Source organism: Callorhinus ursinus, unplaced genomic scaffold (assembly GCF_003265705.2).
Source record: "Callorhinus ursinus isolate GAN/ISIS: 27379988/994484 unplaced genomic scaffold, GSC_fseal_2.0 scaffold8, whole genome shotgun sequence".
Lineage (NCBI taxonomy): Eukaryota > Metazoa > Chordata > Mammalia > Carnivora > Otariidae > Callorhinus > Callorhinus ursinus.
In genome coordinates, this window is record NW_027397070.1 from 64,089,336 (window position 1) to 64,105,526 (window position 16,191).

A 16,191-nucleotide genomic window follows, 5' to 3' on the forward strand; every position below is an offset into this window, starting at 1 on the left:
GAGACTTATACTTACCATCTTGTTCCTGCAGCCAAGTCATTGCTATTAGTCCTTAGTTTACTAAGTTACAAAAAGATTGGGTCAAATCTTGAAAGACAGAATTCTTGCTTAACCAACAATATTAGGAGGGCGACCTAAAAACCTGGAAGCTAAACATTGTGTCCACTTGATCTCAGAATAACCAAATTCACTTAAGGAATGTGTCAAATGCATTGTGTATAATCCAGGAGCTGGAACACATCGGTCAATATGGCAGAATTTCAGAAAAACACACTGTTATTATTTAAATCTCGAAAAGAAAAAGGCAACTGCTACTATACAACTCTACCAGTAAACGTGAAGCAGGGCTTGGTCAGCTAAACTTTTATATTAAAATAGGCATTTTCACATGACCGTGGAATCAGAACACTTGAAAGATCACGTCTGCTACAACCATTTCAGTGTTATCACCCGCTTGAACGGAACCAAAATGAGAAAAGAAAAAGATAGGACACAGGATGAACAGACCATAACTTTATTGGAGCTTGACTCTGCTACAATTATTACAAAACAAACAACTAAAGGTAATTGGGGCCCATAAGGTGCAGGCTGCACGATCCCGCAGCACAATTACTCTATGAATGGGTTACAGTATGTTCCTTAGAACAGCTGCAGCATGTGATGGTAAATAGGTTACTGTCAATCAAATTATGTTAGTTTTTCTTGATTTTAGTCATTTCCCTTCCCTCTATTTACAGCAGAAAAGCCACAAAGTTTACTTGCTGTTCACCTTTGCGTTTTTGCTAGGTAACCTGCAGATGCAGTGAATTCTGAGTGCATCTATAAAATTTAAATTGTCTGTGGTTGATGTCCAAATAAAAATGGACCAGGAAAAAAAACAAAACACTTAATGATTGAAATATATTTACAAGTTAGTTCTGAAAGACCATTTTCACTGCTAGTGGAAAACCACAATGCAAGTCTCAATGCAAGTTCCCGCGAGATTGCTCCTGGCGGCTCCAACAACTGGTAAAATCGCTTTATTATGCTTGGTCTTAAACGTATCTTAAAAGTTTTTCATGTACAATATAAAATAAAGAAATTTATTTGGAAATAATTAAATTCCTGAAAAGTAATCAGTGGTTGAAAAAAATATACCTATTGAAATGCAATGAAACTGACCATTTGGTACCAACCGCTAGGAACACGAGCTGGGCGAGGGCTTGGACAGAATCTCAGATGTGGTTTCAATAAAGATATCCAGGTCTCAGTTTGGTGGCTTAGCTCTTGTGTGAAAGGATCAAATACCCTAAGAGAGGACGATGGAGAGCTTGCCATCGGCTGGGCCCTCAGACCGCGCCATGGTTGGGCTGGGTGTCGGGCACTCCCCGCACCCCAGTCTCCGTCAGACTGGGAACGACCTGGAAGGGCGCGGTGCTGGGTGAAGGGCCATCTTTATGAGCCGCCGAGCAGCCTAGGGGCCTCTCGCTAGTTAGGGAGGGAAGTCTGAATCGTTCTGAATCAGAACGTGAAACTATTAGTAGTTTAAGAGATCATTACAGGAGTGTTAGAGGTCATTCTAAATTTAATCACTTCACATGACGTAAAAGAAAGAGAAAAAAAAAGTAACAAAATACATTTAAAAAAAAAAAACATAAGAGTTCAGTTAACAAATCTTTGTCATACTTTCACAAACAGTAAAAATGCCACAGACAAAAATGACCTATTAAGTTGTGCAAGTATATGACACATTGCAGGCATTATAATTATCTTTTTCAAATCCGGTAAATCAAAACAGCAGCGAGGCCAAACCACATCTTTTTTCCTCTCCGTTAAGCATATTTTCCTTGAAATGAGGTAAAGCATGGTACCAAGTGCAATGCTTATCTGGGCTACACGAACAGAACAGAGGGGGAACAAAGCTGTTACACAACGCAGCATAGTTAGGACTGTTGAAAGTGTATTATAAAGGAAATCAAAAATCTTTACAATGCAGGTTCATGCCGACTAACCTCCACACCATCATCATAAGGAACTTCGTAGTTGTCAAGACACACTTCCCCAGTCCTTCACGCACGTGCCTGAGGCACCACCACACCTCCCACTAGCAGGGCCTCTGCGTCACGTCCGGTCTCACGTTGCAGTCACGGGAACAAAAGAATGACACACACACAGGGGTGGGAAGGGGCGCCACACAGAGTGATTTTCTTCCTTCGTTAACGGATGCAAAACATTTCCACAAGCTAAACTGGGGGCACTTTACAGCATTAAAAATCAGCAGCACGAAAGCGTTCATAACCATCTCGGTATGTCTCACTCAGAGTTTTTATTTTTTAACTTAGTAACCAGGGGATCACAGAACGCGTCCAAGTGTGCGTCACAAATTAAAATTAGCTATCTTTCTCCAACAACAAAAAAAATGAAATAGCTAAAGTTTGCCGTTGATAAAACATTTTGAATGGTAGCAGGAAATTTGAACCCCTGAGAATGTATGACCTAATCATATCCAAGTCTGAACTTTTTTGTATTAACAAAAAAATACTCTTCTTAAGGTTACAAAATATATTGAGGCATTTTTCTCCCAAAGGGAATTGTAACTGTGAAACAATCTGGTTTTGGTGCCAGGAGGCGAGAGAATCCCTTAACACTGGGATTAGTGCATTAGACACAACGCAAAGCCCTAAGCTCCTGGCATCAGGTAGTTTATAAATTAAGAAGAGATCTGCGATCTAACTTGATCACAGATCACCCTCACACGTAAAATTCACATCCAGCCTTACTTGTTAATTGTACACGTTTACAGTTAATATAATTCAAGAATCGCTTGGTTTTAACTTGCTAGGAGATCTCCCGCTGAGGTTTAAAAAAAAAGACAAACAGAAATCTAAGGTTCCCGATCAGAAGTATTTTAAAAATGAGCCTACCCAAATTAATTTGCTCAAAATCTCATTTAATAATTTAGATTGCAATTTAAATGTTAAGATTGGAGACAACAAATAACGTTGGAGAAGCTTAACATCCCCTTCACTCAGGTCTCCTTAGAAAGCGGAGCTGACAGTTTTCTCTGTGCACACGTGCAGAGGTGTTTCTCTGGGGGTGGGTGGTGCAGATAAAGCAAGAAGTACAGTATTCAACTGTAACTGAAAACAAAAAAATGCAGCATTACATGAAGCATCGAATTCAGAATGATGTGCTGGAAAACATTAGACACCTCTGCTCGGCTTTCTTAAACTTCAAGCATAATTAATGGGGCAAATTGCAGCAAACCTCTACTGGTATGTTGGTGGGAGTACAAGACCGACCCACAGCTTTTAAGAAGGTAAATTAAGAGGTATTATAGTTACAGTGCAAAAAAAAAAAAAAAATTAAAATTTCAAGCATAATACATAAACATAGCACCAAACAGGGGGAAACGCATGCAAAAGAAAAGAAGAACTGAGGTATTTAAGTGAAGAGTGCCTACAAGTCTAATTAAAGAAACTTCGGCAAATGCCTAAAAATGTCTTTTTTTTTTTTTTCTTTTCCAAAGATGGAAATCATGAGCTTGTTTTCCTAAATTAATGACCTAAATCACAGATGTATCAAGATGACGGCAGTTTGTCGCAAACGTTATGCTTCCACAGCATTAGCAGCGCAGCTTTGGTAGGTGAAGAATGCACGCAACACTGTGACGAGTACAGTAAGACATTTAAGTGAGAAGACTAAGGGTAAAGGTGCTCTGTTTTGCTTCTTTAAATAAGTAACCAATCACTTATAAAATCTGCAGCATATTTTAGGTGTGATATGTCTAGAGTTTATCTTGTTAGAGCAACAGCCTACAGGGCAAAACTGCTACAAACAATTTCCATCAGTGGAGCTACCTGGCAGGAGGTTTTTAGTAAAACTGGGTATTTAGCCAAAGATCATTTTTATTATGGTGCTTAAAAAAATCCATAGACTACATATATAATATTCTGGTTTTCAAAATGCCTTCAGGACACAGATGACAGAAACTCTAAGAATATAATCCTTAATAAGTTAAGTCACAACTACCCTAGTGAGTTGCAAATATCACACTGTCTCAACCTCTAAATGCATAATAAAAGGAAGGGAATGTCAAATAGTTTGTTCCAAAAAGATCAGAAATTAAAGAACATCCATGAGGGTTTTACTTTTAAGGCAAGAACCTTTTGTATGCAAGACTACGTGGCATGAGAGAAAACGAAAATTTGATTCACCAACATGCCAGCCAATGTTCATTAAAAACCTGTCCCTTACTATAGTTAAGTGCAATGGCGACCGGGAGACATCCTCTTAGGCCACAGATCGTGGAAAGAAGAGACAGCACGGGCAAGCTTCTCCTCCCGCAAACCGCACCATCCTCCTGGGCGCAGCGGCCACACCGAGGAGGGGAGGGCGCTCCACAGAATCCAGGGGCTGTCTCAGCTGCAAGCTCCTTGGCCTCCCAACACTAAGCAAAGCTGACGGAAACGAAATTAAAAAACAAAAGACAAACCCCCCCCAAACAAAACAAAAAACAAAATAACTGTCAATAATTCTCTCGAACACTTGCTAAATGGCATCATTAAAGCACTCTCGTGATTTAAACAAAGCAGAAGTGAGGAAAGAAGACAAGATTGTGTTTGCGCAAAAAACTAAAACTACAATTAGTTCCAAAATTTTTATACATATGTTAAATGTTTTATTCTGTAATCTATCTTGTTATCAAACAAACTTTAAATTCTGCCTTCAATTCATTCCACTCACTATGGACTTTAAATCATCCTCCTCGATTTAAATAGTTTTCCCCTTAATTCTGCTTTTTGTTTTTTGTTTTTTGTTTTCTGTCCGTGGTAAAAAGGGGTTTCAGCTGTTGGGAACCTGAGGTTGATTGGCTTTGAGGCTGCGTAGGGCTCTTCTTGCTGCTGCAGACTTGGCGATCCTGTAGCTCCGGCCGACGCCTTTAAATTTCCCCTTCCCCACCACTTCCACCGTGACTCTGACCTTGCCGTCATACGTCCTCTCAGCCGGGCTGTAAAAAAGCCAAACAGCGTGAATCACAAGTCAGAACTATTTATTATTATTGTCAATCAGCACGGAGCTCGTGCTCGGAGGCGGAGGGCCCGGGCACGAGCTGCCGGCACACAAAGGAAACGTGCATCACACGGTGGCGCGGCCCCCGGCACACAGGGCCGAGGCTCTTCTTTAACTCAGCATTACTTTATCAAAGCAAAAGGGAAAGTCAATCCGACTACAAACGGAGAGTGCAGAGTGCATGCCCCAGTGTAAATATTTCTCAGAATCATTAGTTTATGGCATCTTTGACAACTCTTGCCCCTCTTATTTCTTAAGGAACTTAATTTTTTCCATGCACGGTTTTGCTTACCTAAATTTGGCAGTTTCTGGTTCCATTTCGAGCAATTCTCGCACAGGGGAACGGGGCACATTTGCAGAAAATTTTTCTGTAATCAAAATGAAAGAGTCATGTGAATGATATCCTTATAGTTGTTTTTAATTATGACTGTGTTTCTTTCGAAGGGAACGAACAGTACCTATGAGCGGCCGCATCATAGGATAGTACACCTGCCACACCATCTCCAGGGACATCCCGCTATCCATGTATATGGCACCAGCAAGCGACTCAAAAATGTCCCCCATGGCCTTTGGAACTTCGATGTCCTCCTCCTTCTCTTCATCCTCCTCAGACCTCCTAAGCTATTTACACAAAGAAAAGGGACTTGTGAGCAACAAGGCTACCTTTAAAGGCATTCCACAGCGGCGTGTTTCTTTTCTTGGATAGGACTTTTATTATACCCTTTAACAAGGCTAACAATACCAACCATTTATGGCAATCACCTAACGACATTGCAATAGGTTCTTCGGGAACATCTAAAAAAAAATTTTTTCCCCCCAGTTTCTCAAGGGATAAACAAAATTCCTTCCCCAGTTAGTAGTATACTCAGCAAAGGGAAAAAAGAGTACTTCTACATGAAAACAAAAACACCACAAAATTAGAAATAGTTAATAAATGTATGAAAAAAATTTCAAATCCACTCGTAACCAAAGAACTGCATCTTAAAACAGCTCTACCCCCTAGCGGTTTGGCAAGGATTAGGCCGAATACTAATTAGTACGGCAATGACAAGAATGTTATATACACTGCTTTGGCAAGTATAAATTGCCACTTTTTGCCAGAAAAATTAGACTGGACAATAGATCCCCCCGAGGTCCCTTTTTATTAAACCCCTTAATACACACTGACTGTAAGAGTGTGCCTGACACACAATAGGTATTCAAATTAATGTAATAAAAAACTTAGATATGTATCAAATGCCTTTTTAAAAGTTCCTAATGCTTTGATGCAACAATCCCATCTCTAGGAATTTATCTTAAGGAGGTACTGGATATATTTACCACACCCATGTTTATTAAAAGTCCGCAGTAAAAACAACGTAAATATCTAGCCACAAAAGGACTGTTTAAGTACATTCCATTATAGCCATATATTGATTAGAGGGCAGCCACTGAAAGTCAAAACGCCAATGGATACACGGAAAGTTGTCCTCAAAATATTAAGTGAAAAAAACACGTTATGGTATACTACGCATAATATAATTCCATTTTATGTTTTAGGTATGCTTATGTTTATATACATTAGCAATAAAACATCACAGAATGTTCATTTTGGTAATTTCTAAAGCAGTGTATTTGCATAACTTTAATTTTCTTCTTGCTTATTTGTATTTTCTAAAATAAACACAAATTACTTGTGAAAGAGAAACAAGAGAAGGGGGCATTTGGAGTTTTTAAAAAAAAAATTTCTAAATGGATTGTTTAGCCATGTAGAGCTCTATATAAAACACTCGTAATGCTGGCTACCGGGGGGAAAAAAAGACACTTCTTGTTGGTACATCACGGTTTTGAGGTAGAAAGGAATTTAAAATTTATCTAATTTAATTCTCTCCTTTCACAAATGAAGAAACTGAGGCCCAGAGAAGTGGAGAGACTTACTGAAGATTCAACAGTAAGTTAGAAAAGCCAGACCACTGACATTTCCAATCAGTTTTTGTAACTTCTAATACATATGTTTATATAAACAAAGGAAAGGAAAAGAATGAACAAAAATTAACAGAACCAGCATGTCCCACTGTCATCAAAAGAGAACTTAAGTCTAATTTTAGCTAATTCCTCAAATTCTAAGCTTAAACACTTCTAAAGAATAAGACCAGAAATAATACTGAGTACATATGAGATGGTTCTAATTCCTAGTGCCACTGCTGGCGGTGCCCCGACTCGGCCCATTCACCTTGGCGGAGGGCACCCGGGAGAGTGGATCCTCCTTCAGCATGTGCTCTGTACTGTTTACAGGGTGGGACACTAGCCTTGCGGTTATGCCTCAAATTTCTCTCACAGCAAGTCAAGGAAAGAAAAGCACTAGTCCCCAGCCACGGTTTGGTGCGATTAAAAAAAAAAAAAAAGGGAAGGTACGAATTAAACGAAGAGCAATTAAAACAGCCACCAGAATTAAGAATAAATGCCCTGACTCCTTATAAGACATCCGCACAAGTAAGGAAAACGAGGGAATCAGAACGGGGGGAAGGGGACCGAGAGGGCTCTCCTGGGTACACAGGTATGCAGATGGATGGCAGCGAAGGATCAGAGGAGAGTGGAAAGACCTAAGTGAAATTCTTCACTACAAAACTTCAAAATAGCTCACAAACACATTAAAATGAGCTCCATCACCAAAGAACCTTTGGCTGAACTTACGACAGAAGCCTCTCAAATTCCAATGGTTAAAATTTTAGAAGGTTGGTTTTTAAAGGAGATTTTCTTATTTTCAAGGAGAAGCAGAAAATACATTTGTGAGGCTTACCTGAGATCGTATCAGCGAATGTTTTCGGACCCATTTTAACAGAAAGAAAGGCGGAATGAACCGCAGGGAGGTTCATTCACTAAGGTTCAAGGGCCACCGGGGGCAGGGGCCGGCAGGCATCAGTCAGGCGTCAGGGACAGAAAAGAGCCCACAGCCCCCCGGCCCCCTCTCTCCCCTGTTAGGACCGCACGCACCACCATCGCGGGGGCAGTCAAGTTTTTGAAGGGCCGACCTGGAGAGCACGACCCTCCCTCGGCCCCGCCCGGAGGAAAGCGGCTGCGAGCCGTGCACTGGCCGTGTTCTCCAGGAGCACTCACCTCGGAGTCCATGCCCTGCATCTCGTTCTTCTCCAGCTGGAACTGCACGAAGTCGTCGATGACGTGAAAGAGCTCGGGGGAGACGGCTTTGAAGTACTTGTGGTAGTCGTACTTGACCGCCAGCGACGCGAAGATGGTGTTGTTGACCAGCGCAGACCGCAGGTCGGTCAGGACGCCCGGGGAGTGCTGCCGCGGGTCTTCGTAAAGGTGCTTGGTTATGAGGTAGTCCAAAATCGCATCTCCCAGGAACTCCAGGCGCTGGTAACAATCTGCGGGCGGCCCAGAGCGCAGGCGTCAGCTCGCCCAAACCCCGCTCTTCCCGCACAGGAACCCACCGGGACGCCTGGCCCCGGACCCACCAGCGAGAATGCTGCCAGGCTCTGTTTTCCGTGTATATTCTTCAATGACAAACCAGGGGACGTGTCACACTTACTAAAGCCTCTGGAAATTCAATTTGAATGGCAAGTGAAGCCTATTTCTTATCTATAAATTGGGATCATAAAAGCCTTCGGTGGCCCAACGGCTACTGCCCCTGCAGACAAAACACTGGCCGGGGAGCCTCATCAGGTCAGGCCCTTCCCTCGGGCACGCTGCTGGCCAAGCAGGTGCTGGGCGCCGGCGAAGCCGCAGCCTCGCTCCCATGCCAGCGGTCAGGGGCCAGACGCTGCACAGGCACCCCACCCTCCGCCCCCCAACACCCCATGCACCCCGTGCTCTGGCCCCACACACCCCCTATTCTGGCCTCAAGCTCTGCCCCCGGCACACCCCACCCTTTGCCCCAGTACCCCCCTATGCACCCCACACACGCTGCGCTCTGCCCTCGCACACCGCCCCCACGCTCTGCGCAGTGCCTCGCCCCCGCTATGGAGTGTGCGCTGGGGCCACCGTGCCTCGCCACTCCTGGGTCACAGCTGCCACCGGCCCAGTAAGTACTAGAAAACCCCCTCCTCCACCTGGGTGAGAACTGTTGAACTGGACATGAACAAGAGCCTAAGAAGGGAGAGTTGTGGCCGTGCGCAAAGACCTGGGGCAGCATGGGCCGGCTGCCCACGTGGGGGAAGGCACCCGTGCTGGCCAGCACCCCTATCTCCTCCCCGGGCCGAGCAGAGCCCATCCAGGCCAGGAGGCGGGGGCGGGGACCGCCGAAGTGGTGCGTCCCGGACACCCAGAGCTCCGAGGCAGGGGCCTCGCTCAGCGGAGGGCAGGAACCATGCCTCCCGGCTTCGCCACAAAGACAAACAGCGCCCCGGGCCGCCAGCCCTTCTCGTCCAGAGCCAGATCGGTTTTCACTTTTTGGTTTTACACTCTTCTGATCATCTGAACCTTTCCTGTTTTTCTTATACAAACTTTATACTCTGCTTTGGTATCCTAGACTCAAGCACTTATTACTCTGATGGAGAAAAAAAAATACACAGGCTTTCCATAAGCTGAAGCTGACTGCAGTTCCAGGCGCCTGGTCTCCCTTCGCATCTCGTGGACTGGCCACCACTACAGAAAGGAGAAGACCCTGGAGCACAACGCCAAGTGGAAGCTGCAGAAACCTTCCCCCGGAGAAGTTTCGTTTAGCCCACTCATCTTTAGATTTAAAACGACCTTTGGAGAGGGGCCTTTCTGTTCAGGAAGAACGATAAAAGGACGTGGAAATACATCCAGAATATACGAAATCAAGAACCATAAACGGCGCTAAACGGGCATCAGAAAGACATAGGGGGAGGACAAAAATGGGAAAAGCACAACAAAATAGGAAGGCCCCAACTTCTGCACCTGTGCACCCCGTGACGCGACCTCCCTCCGAGCAGGGGAGGCGGGGCGCTGCCGGCGGCCATCGGTGAGAAGCCCCGCGTGCCCCCAGAAGGAGAGGAAAACAAAGCCGCCTCCGTTTTTCTCTTGCTCCCTGCCCTCCACCATGCATCTTAAGCACCAAGTCTGTACACGCACAGGTTGCCTTTTAAAAGACAAAAACCCAAGGCAAAAAGCATGCAGTCAGCACGAGCCTGCGGTTGCAGGGCACTGGAGTTCGGCCTGGGGCTCCTTACCAGTAATGGTATTGTAGTGGTAGGAGGCATGGGTAAAAGCCTGTAGAAGGTAAGCCTTATTCTTGAATCTGTAGTTGATTTTCTTTTCGAAATTTTCAAAACCCGATATAAGGTGATTCAGTGTTTTATCTGCGTCTGGATGATCAAACATACATCTTGGTGGAATCTTCAAACAACCATACTCCAAGTCCTTCAACACCGAGGAGCGCGAGCTGGCCACAGAGGCAGGAGCACGGCTCCCTGAAAGGTTCTTTTGTTGGCTGCTGAAATTCTCCCTAGTAGGGCACACGGCCTTTTCCCGATCAGTCCTTTTAATTACCGGGAGCACCTTCAGCCCCAGCGAGCAGAGGAAAAGCTGAGCAGCCCTCTCGCCACAGCTGGTTAAATAGCAGCCCAGCAGGGCTTCCACACAGTCGGCTATGCTTTTGTCCGCGATACACTGCTCAGTGTGCAAGTCGTAAGAAATGGACTGTTTCCCTGTGTCAACACCACAGTTTTCTTCGGATGGATTCCAGAACCCCACCACAAAGTCATCCTCTTCAACAGCTTTGCTAGGATCCAGATAGCACATTGCATCCCAAGAGCTATAGTCAAAATCCTCAAAATCTGATGAGAATGGCATACTACCTAAGGAGGATTTTTTGGGCATTTTCCATTCGTATGCAGAATCAGTGGTTGAAAAAGGAGAAAGAGAAATTTTCTTTACAAAAGCTCCTGACCCCATTAACATGTTATCTATAAATTTGATATGTTCCTGGTCATACTCCAGGAAATCATCTTCATAGTCGGCATCGTCCTTTGGAGCCCTCCACGTCAGGTCCTCGTCCTCAAAGTCCTCCTCCTCAAAGTCCTCGCCCAGCTTGCCGTTGGCCAACGTGCAGTCTTTTGTCTGAAACGAGGAGGGGTGGGGAAGGAGGGGAGACATAGCTGCTGTTTTTAAAAGGGTTTGAAACTCAATAAAAGCAAGGGTTATGGATAATTTCAAATGACAACCACAAATACTAAAAGGCAACTTTAAAATCATGGCCATTTGTTTTCAATTAACATAAAATAAGTTATTTAATCATATAAACAAAGTAAAACATGTTCTTTGAATGTTCATTTTCTAAGTTATACAATGATCTTTATCCAGTATGAAGTTTTAAGTTTAAGGATTTTGAACACAGATATAAAGTTAAAATTAATGTCCACGAAGCAAAACTTCAGCTAGCAAGGCTTACTCCAGCAGACACACAACAAAAGCACTCACAGCCGATGAGAGGTCTTCAATTTTGCTGACAAAGTTTTAAAATGTTTCAAAAAGATTTCAAATTAATAAAATTAAATTCCAGATGCAGAAAAAGCATTATCTGCACAATAAAGAGTATAAATATGAAAAAAGATAAATTACCTTAAAAATCTGTAGAATATTAAAAATAGGCAATAGGGTGTTTTCATGCTAAAGGTTTTGTCCCTACTTCCACTTCAAATCAAAGTACATTTGCTACAATTAAAACTAGATTGCTCTGCTTGAAAACTAAAAGTGATCACTGAACTAAGCTATGAATCTGGGAAATTACGCTTTCCCCTCCACGGTGCTACAGTAATCAGAGGAACAGATTAAAGCATAAATGACAAAAATAGAAGAAAATTTAGACTAACATGAAACACAACAATCCAATTTCTGTCAGAAGATCTTTGCTAATTCCAATTTCTTTGGCAAAAGCTTATTTGTGAATGACAACCTTAATAATGGGCTAGGATTCAGTAATGATGTAACTTTTTTGCAATGTTAAAAGATGCCAAATTTCTGTTGCGCAAGAAATAAAAAAAAAAAAAAGACTTGACTTTGGGGGGGGGAGAAGGCAGGAGGGTGTGCTTCAATTCTGATAGTGACAACTTTCCAGAGATTTGCTGACAAAAACGTTTTCAAACTTTGTCAAGGATTTTTTAAATACTGCAATATTTCATTTTAAACCAGATTCAAAAGACATAGTGTATTTATTTGAAAGTAAAGAAGAGCAGTGAACCGAGCCATGTCTCTACAACTATGTATCTTTATGGGTTTTATTTATTTTTTTACGAAAAAAGGTTTATAAAAGTTTTCCAAGAATGTAGAAGAACATGAAAAGAGACTGTAGTGGCAGATCTCTAGGAACTATTTCCTGTTAAAAAACCCTCTACCTTCCCAAGGTAACATGAGATGTTTTGGACTACTGTTTCGTCCTTAACATTAAAAAAAGCAAACTGCAATTAAAAAAAATCAGGCTGAATAATTTTTTAATCAAAAAAAAAATCCTTATATATCTTTAGTAAGATGCTACCATAGTGTAAAATTGGCGCACACACACACAAGAGTAGGTTTTATCACAAATATGCTATGTGATCTTGGAAAAAGTTCTTTAATGCCTCTGGGTTTCAGTTTCTCTATCTGCAAAATAGCGGGATTCTACCTCACTAAATGGTTTCTGAGAACACTTCAAGCTCCTAAACAAACAAACAAACAAACACAAAAAACCTGGCATCAAACTCTTTTCTCCTACGGTTCAAGTCAACTCTCTACCTGAGTTATTACCACTTTGGCATTCGTATGCAAAGTTTCTCTTAAACCTATTTGCTGAGGAGGGAGGCAGGCAGAACAGGAACGCAAGCACACGCCTTCCGATACCACTCAGGGCCTATTTCAATAAGTACAAACTACTAAGTGAAAATATGAATGGTATGTTTAATGTATTCCCAAAACCAAAGTGCCAGGTCATCTGAAATGTTAAGGAAAATAAGAAATTTCTGTTGTATTTTTAAAAATTCTTTCTTAATCAAAAGGACTTGTCAATGTCACTTTTATGCTAATTTTTTCTAAAAAGCCAATTATATTATGAAACTACAAGGCAGAATAATTATTGGGAATGTTTTTCATAGATATGCAATATTTTCTCTAAAGTCCTCCAAATCTATACATTTTCCTCTAAGCTTCTATCTATTTCCAAGTTAATAGCAAATGTAATTTTTCTAACCCAGCCTGCATTAAAATATTCTCAACGCTTTTCTGGAGAAGTTCAATTTCTGTAAAAAAGTCAAACACTGCATGAGTTAAAACTGTACTCCGTAAAGGGGTAAAAATCAAAGTCGGGGCACAGAGCGGCGGCCCTGGGGAAGCTTGAGACAGAGAACTACCACAGGCGTGTCAGGAACAGGACACGAAAGCCTGTCTATTTAGAAAGCGTGACCTGTGAAAAGAAACCGTATTCTCACTGCTGGCCTGAAGGAAAAGTAAGTAACCATGATCCAGTGTCTCATTAATGCAAAATAAATGTCCACGAAATGAAAGTCGCCAAGAGATGGCCTTTAGCTCTGGGAGAGGCGCCGGTGTTTCCCAGCAGTCCACCTCCTCCTAGCCGCCCACCTCTGGGCAGATGGATGGCTTTTCCAGCTCCGAGGCCCTCCGAGGTGCCCTCTGGTGGCCTTCAAGACAAGACAAAATGAAGCAGCTGCAGCTAATATCTGGCCTGAAGCCACTGGCACGATTTTTAAACTATTTCCAGAGAACTACAACCTTTATGATTTTCTTTCTTTCTTTTAGGTCACCAGAGAAGACCGAGTCCTAACTGAGAAAACCCTGACCTGCAAAGCAAGGCTTTACTGAATTTAATTATTTCACAGATTGGAGATCATAGTTCACTGAAAAGTCACTGAACAGAGCTAAGGATCGAGGGAGTATGAATTGTTATATACATAACAGTAAAATGAAATGTTACGGAGTTTTGCTTTTTTTTCTTTTTTGAGTCACGACACCATATATACTTCTGCCTCTGAAAAGAATGACAGACTTGACCCCCATCAAAATTACAACACTGTTTCTAAATTCAATGAAGAGATAGTCGATTTAAAGGAATTAATTCAATATATCAAATACCTACTCTATTATAAATACACCATGGAAAGGAAACACAAAAATTAATAGCACAAAATTCTCCCGCTCACCAAAAAATAAATGCTTCCAGTTACCCAAAACTTACCATTTCATCTTTTTCCCATTTATCTGTGTTACTTTTGTCTTGGTTTACTATATAACCCGGAGGAAGCCAATTCACAGGGGGATCAAATATTGATACCACCATGCGGCTGGGCAGTCCCTTCTTTTTTCCAAGCCGATACAGATTACAGTTGCTGACCTTTAGCAGAAAAAAATCTGTAAGATACTTATCCGCAAATGACCACTGCTGGAATTCATACCAGGCAAATAAACATATTTTTAGCTAAATGTTCTTCATATTACCACTGGCCATCAATTATTCACAATAGCAAATATTATATTCCCATACATTCTATATCCTTCAGCGCAGTTAGATGAGAATTTCTGATTTTCAGAGCAGATCAGAAAAAACTGATATGCAAATTCCTTATAAAGTCAGAACGAACAGTTCATACAATTTCAAACCTCTGAAAACACAACCTGATGATATTAAATGCAAACTGTCAACTGAGACCATCAGAATAGAAAAAGAATCCACATAAAAAGTCTAAGATGCCACAATATTCTCAATGAAATAAATGGGGGGAAATGCCACAAACTCTAGCTATAAAGTAGAAACTGGCACTGAACAGAGCTAAAAGAATTTTATACTCCTAGAATCTAAGCCACAAATACAATTTAATTGTAATGTTTTCTCAAATATCATTCCTTTGTTTTGGATGGCATTTCAAGATATTTTTGTTCACCCATTTTAAAACAGAGCAAAAGGTAGTAACTCCATGTTTATTCACATCAATAAAATAGCTTCACTGCTTACCCTCTGGTCTGTTTTTCCTAAGGACTCCATGTCCTCCGTAACTCACTCAAATCACAACATTTCTGTCTAGGAATGTCTAGTAAAAACTTGGAAACCAGGAGCTAGAACTGTCAATCTCATTTTCATTTTCTATAAACTGGGTTCCTTTTTACGGAAGTACTTCATGAGCCCCTTTTCTAGGGAACTCGATACCACTGACCAGGCACCCACCCTGGGAGAGACACCTGGCCGGGCATCCCTGAGGGAACAACGTCAGCAAGACTGAGGAGCAGTCCCTGCGGACGACACAGCCGGGAGGGACAGGCGGCAGCATGCTGTCGGAAGTGGAACAGCTCAGATCAATGCCAGCATCCCTGCGCCTCCGAGGAGAGCACAGCATCCAGATGGCAATGGCAGGAGGAAGACGGCAAGCACATCCACAGTCAGACGGGATGGTGGGCAGGATGGGACAGGGAGAGACGCTCAGGGCTCCCGCGGTGCAACGCGGGACAGGCAGGACCAGACAAGCCGGAAGCGGGGAAAGCACTGAGAAAGGAACAGAGTGGGCGCATGCATGCAGGGAGCCTGTATGAAGGCCAGCTAGGGGCTCGGGTCTGGTCGGGATGCAGGACGTGTCCGGGGCGGGAGCACACAGAGAATGCTGCCCTTCCACACCGGGCTGAGGGAACAGCACTGATCCCTACAGGACATAAGCAATCACAGCTTTCCCGGCACACGAACAGAGGCAAGTTTTGACACGTACACGAATTTCTTTGTTACCCAATAAGAGTGTACTGTTTGCTTCCTACTCATCCTCAGTCTCTGACATTTTCCTCCTACAACCAGCTCGTGGAAATCTCATTTGTTCTGACAGCTTTATCACTCTTACAAAGACTATTCCCCCAAACCAGACCGCAGTCCTAAACTCTAAGTTATCTCAACATTTCACTGAATATTCCACTTCATTTCCCATGAGGTCTGAAAACCCTATACCTGACTCTGATTCCTACATTTGTGCCTATGTCACCATGAGCACCACCATCGCCCCAAATTCCCCAGCTTACACACAGTCACCCCGGCATCCCAGGTCTCTCTCTGCCCCTAATCACACTGACAGGCAGCGAGAAGGGTGGTGAAGGGTATGGGCTCTTGCGTCCGACACCTCCCTGATTAGTTGGGCGACCTTACACGAATTAAACTCTCTAAACTAAAAAACTTTCCTCATCTGCAAATTGGGGACACGTTATCTACCCCTCCGG

At 42.8% G+C, this 16,191-nt stretch overlaps 1 protein-coding gene across 1 annotated transcript in view; it reads right to left on the minus strand.

Annotated features, from left to right (window-relative positions):
- Window positions 1-498: 498 nt before the first annotated feature.
- Window positions 499-16,191, minus strand: part of DICER1 (dicer 1, ribonuclease III) — a 73,586-nt gene continuing 57,893 nt past the window's right edge. Inside the window, 6 exon segments of the mRNA XM_025869413.2 lie at window positions 499-4,990; window positions 5,345-5,420; window positions 5,511-5,673; window positions 8,149-8,417; window positions 10,185-11,073; window positions 14,180-14,335. Coding sequence (XP_025725198.2) covers window positions 4,825-4,990; window positions 5,345-5,420; window positions 5,511-5,673; window positions 8,149-8,417; window positions 10,185-11,073; window positions 14,180-14,335 — 1,719 coding nt within the window. The 3' untranslated portion in view covers window positions 499-4,824.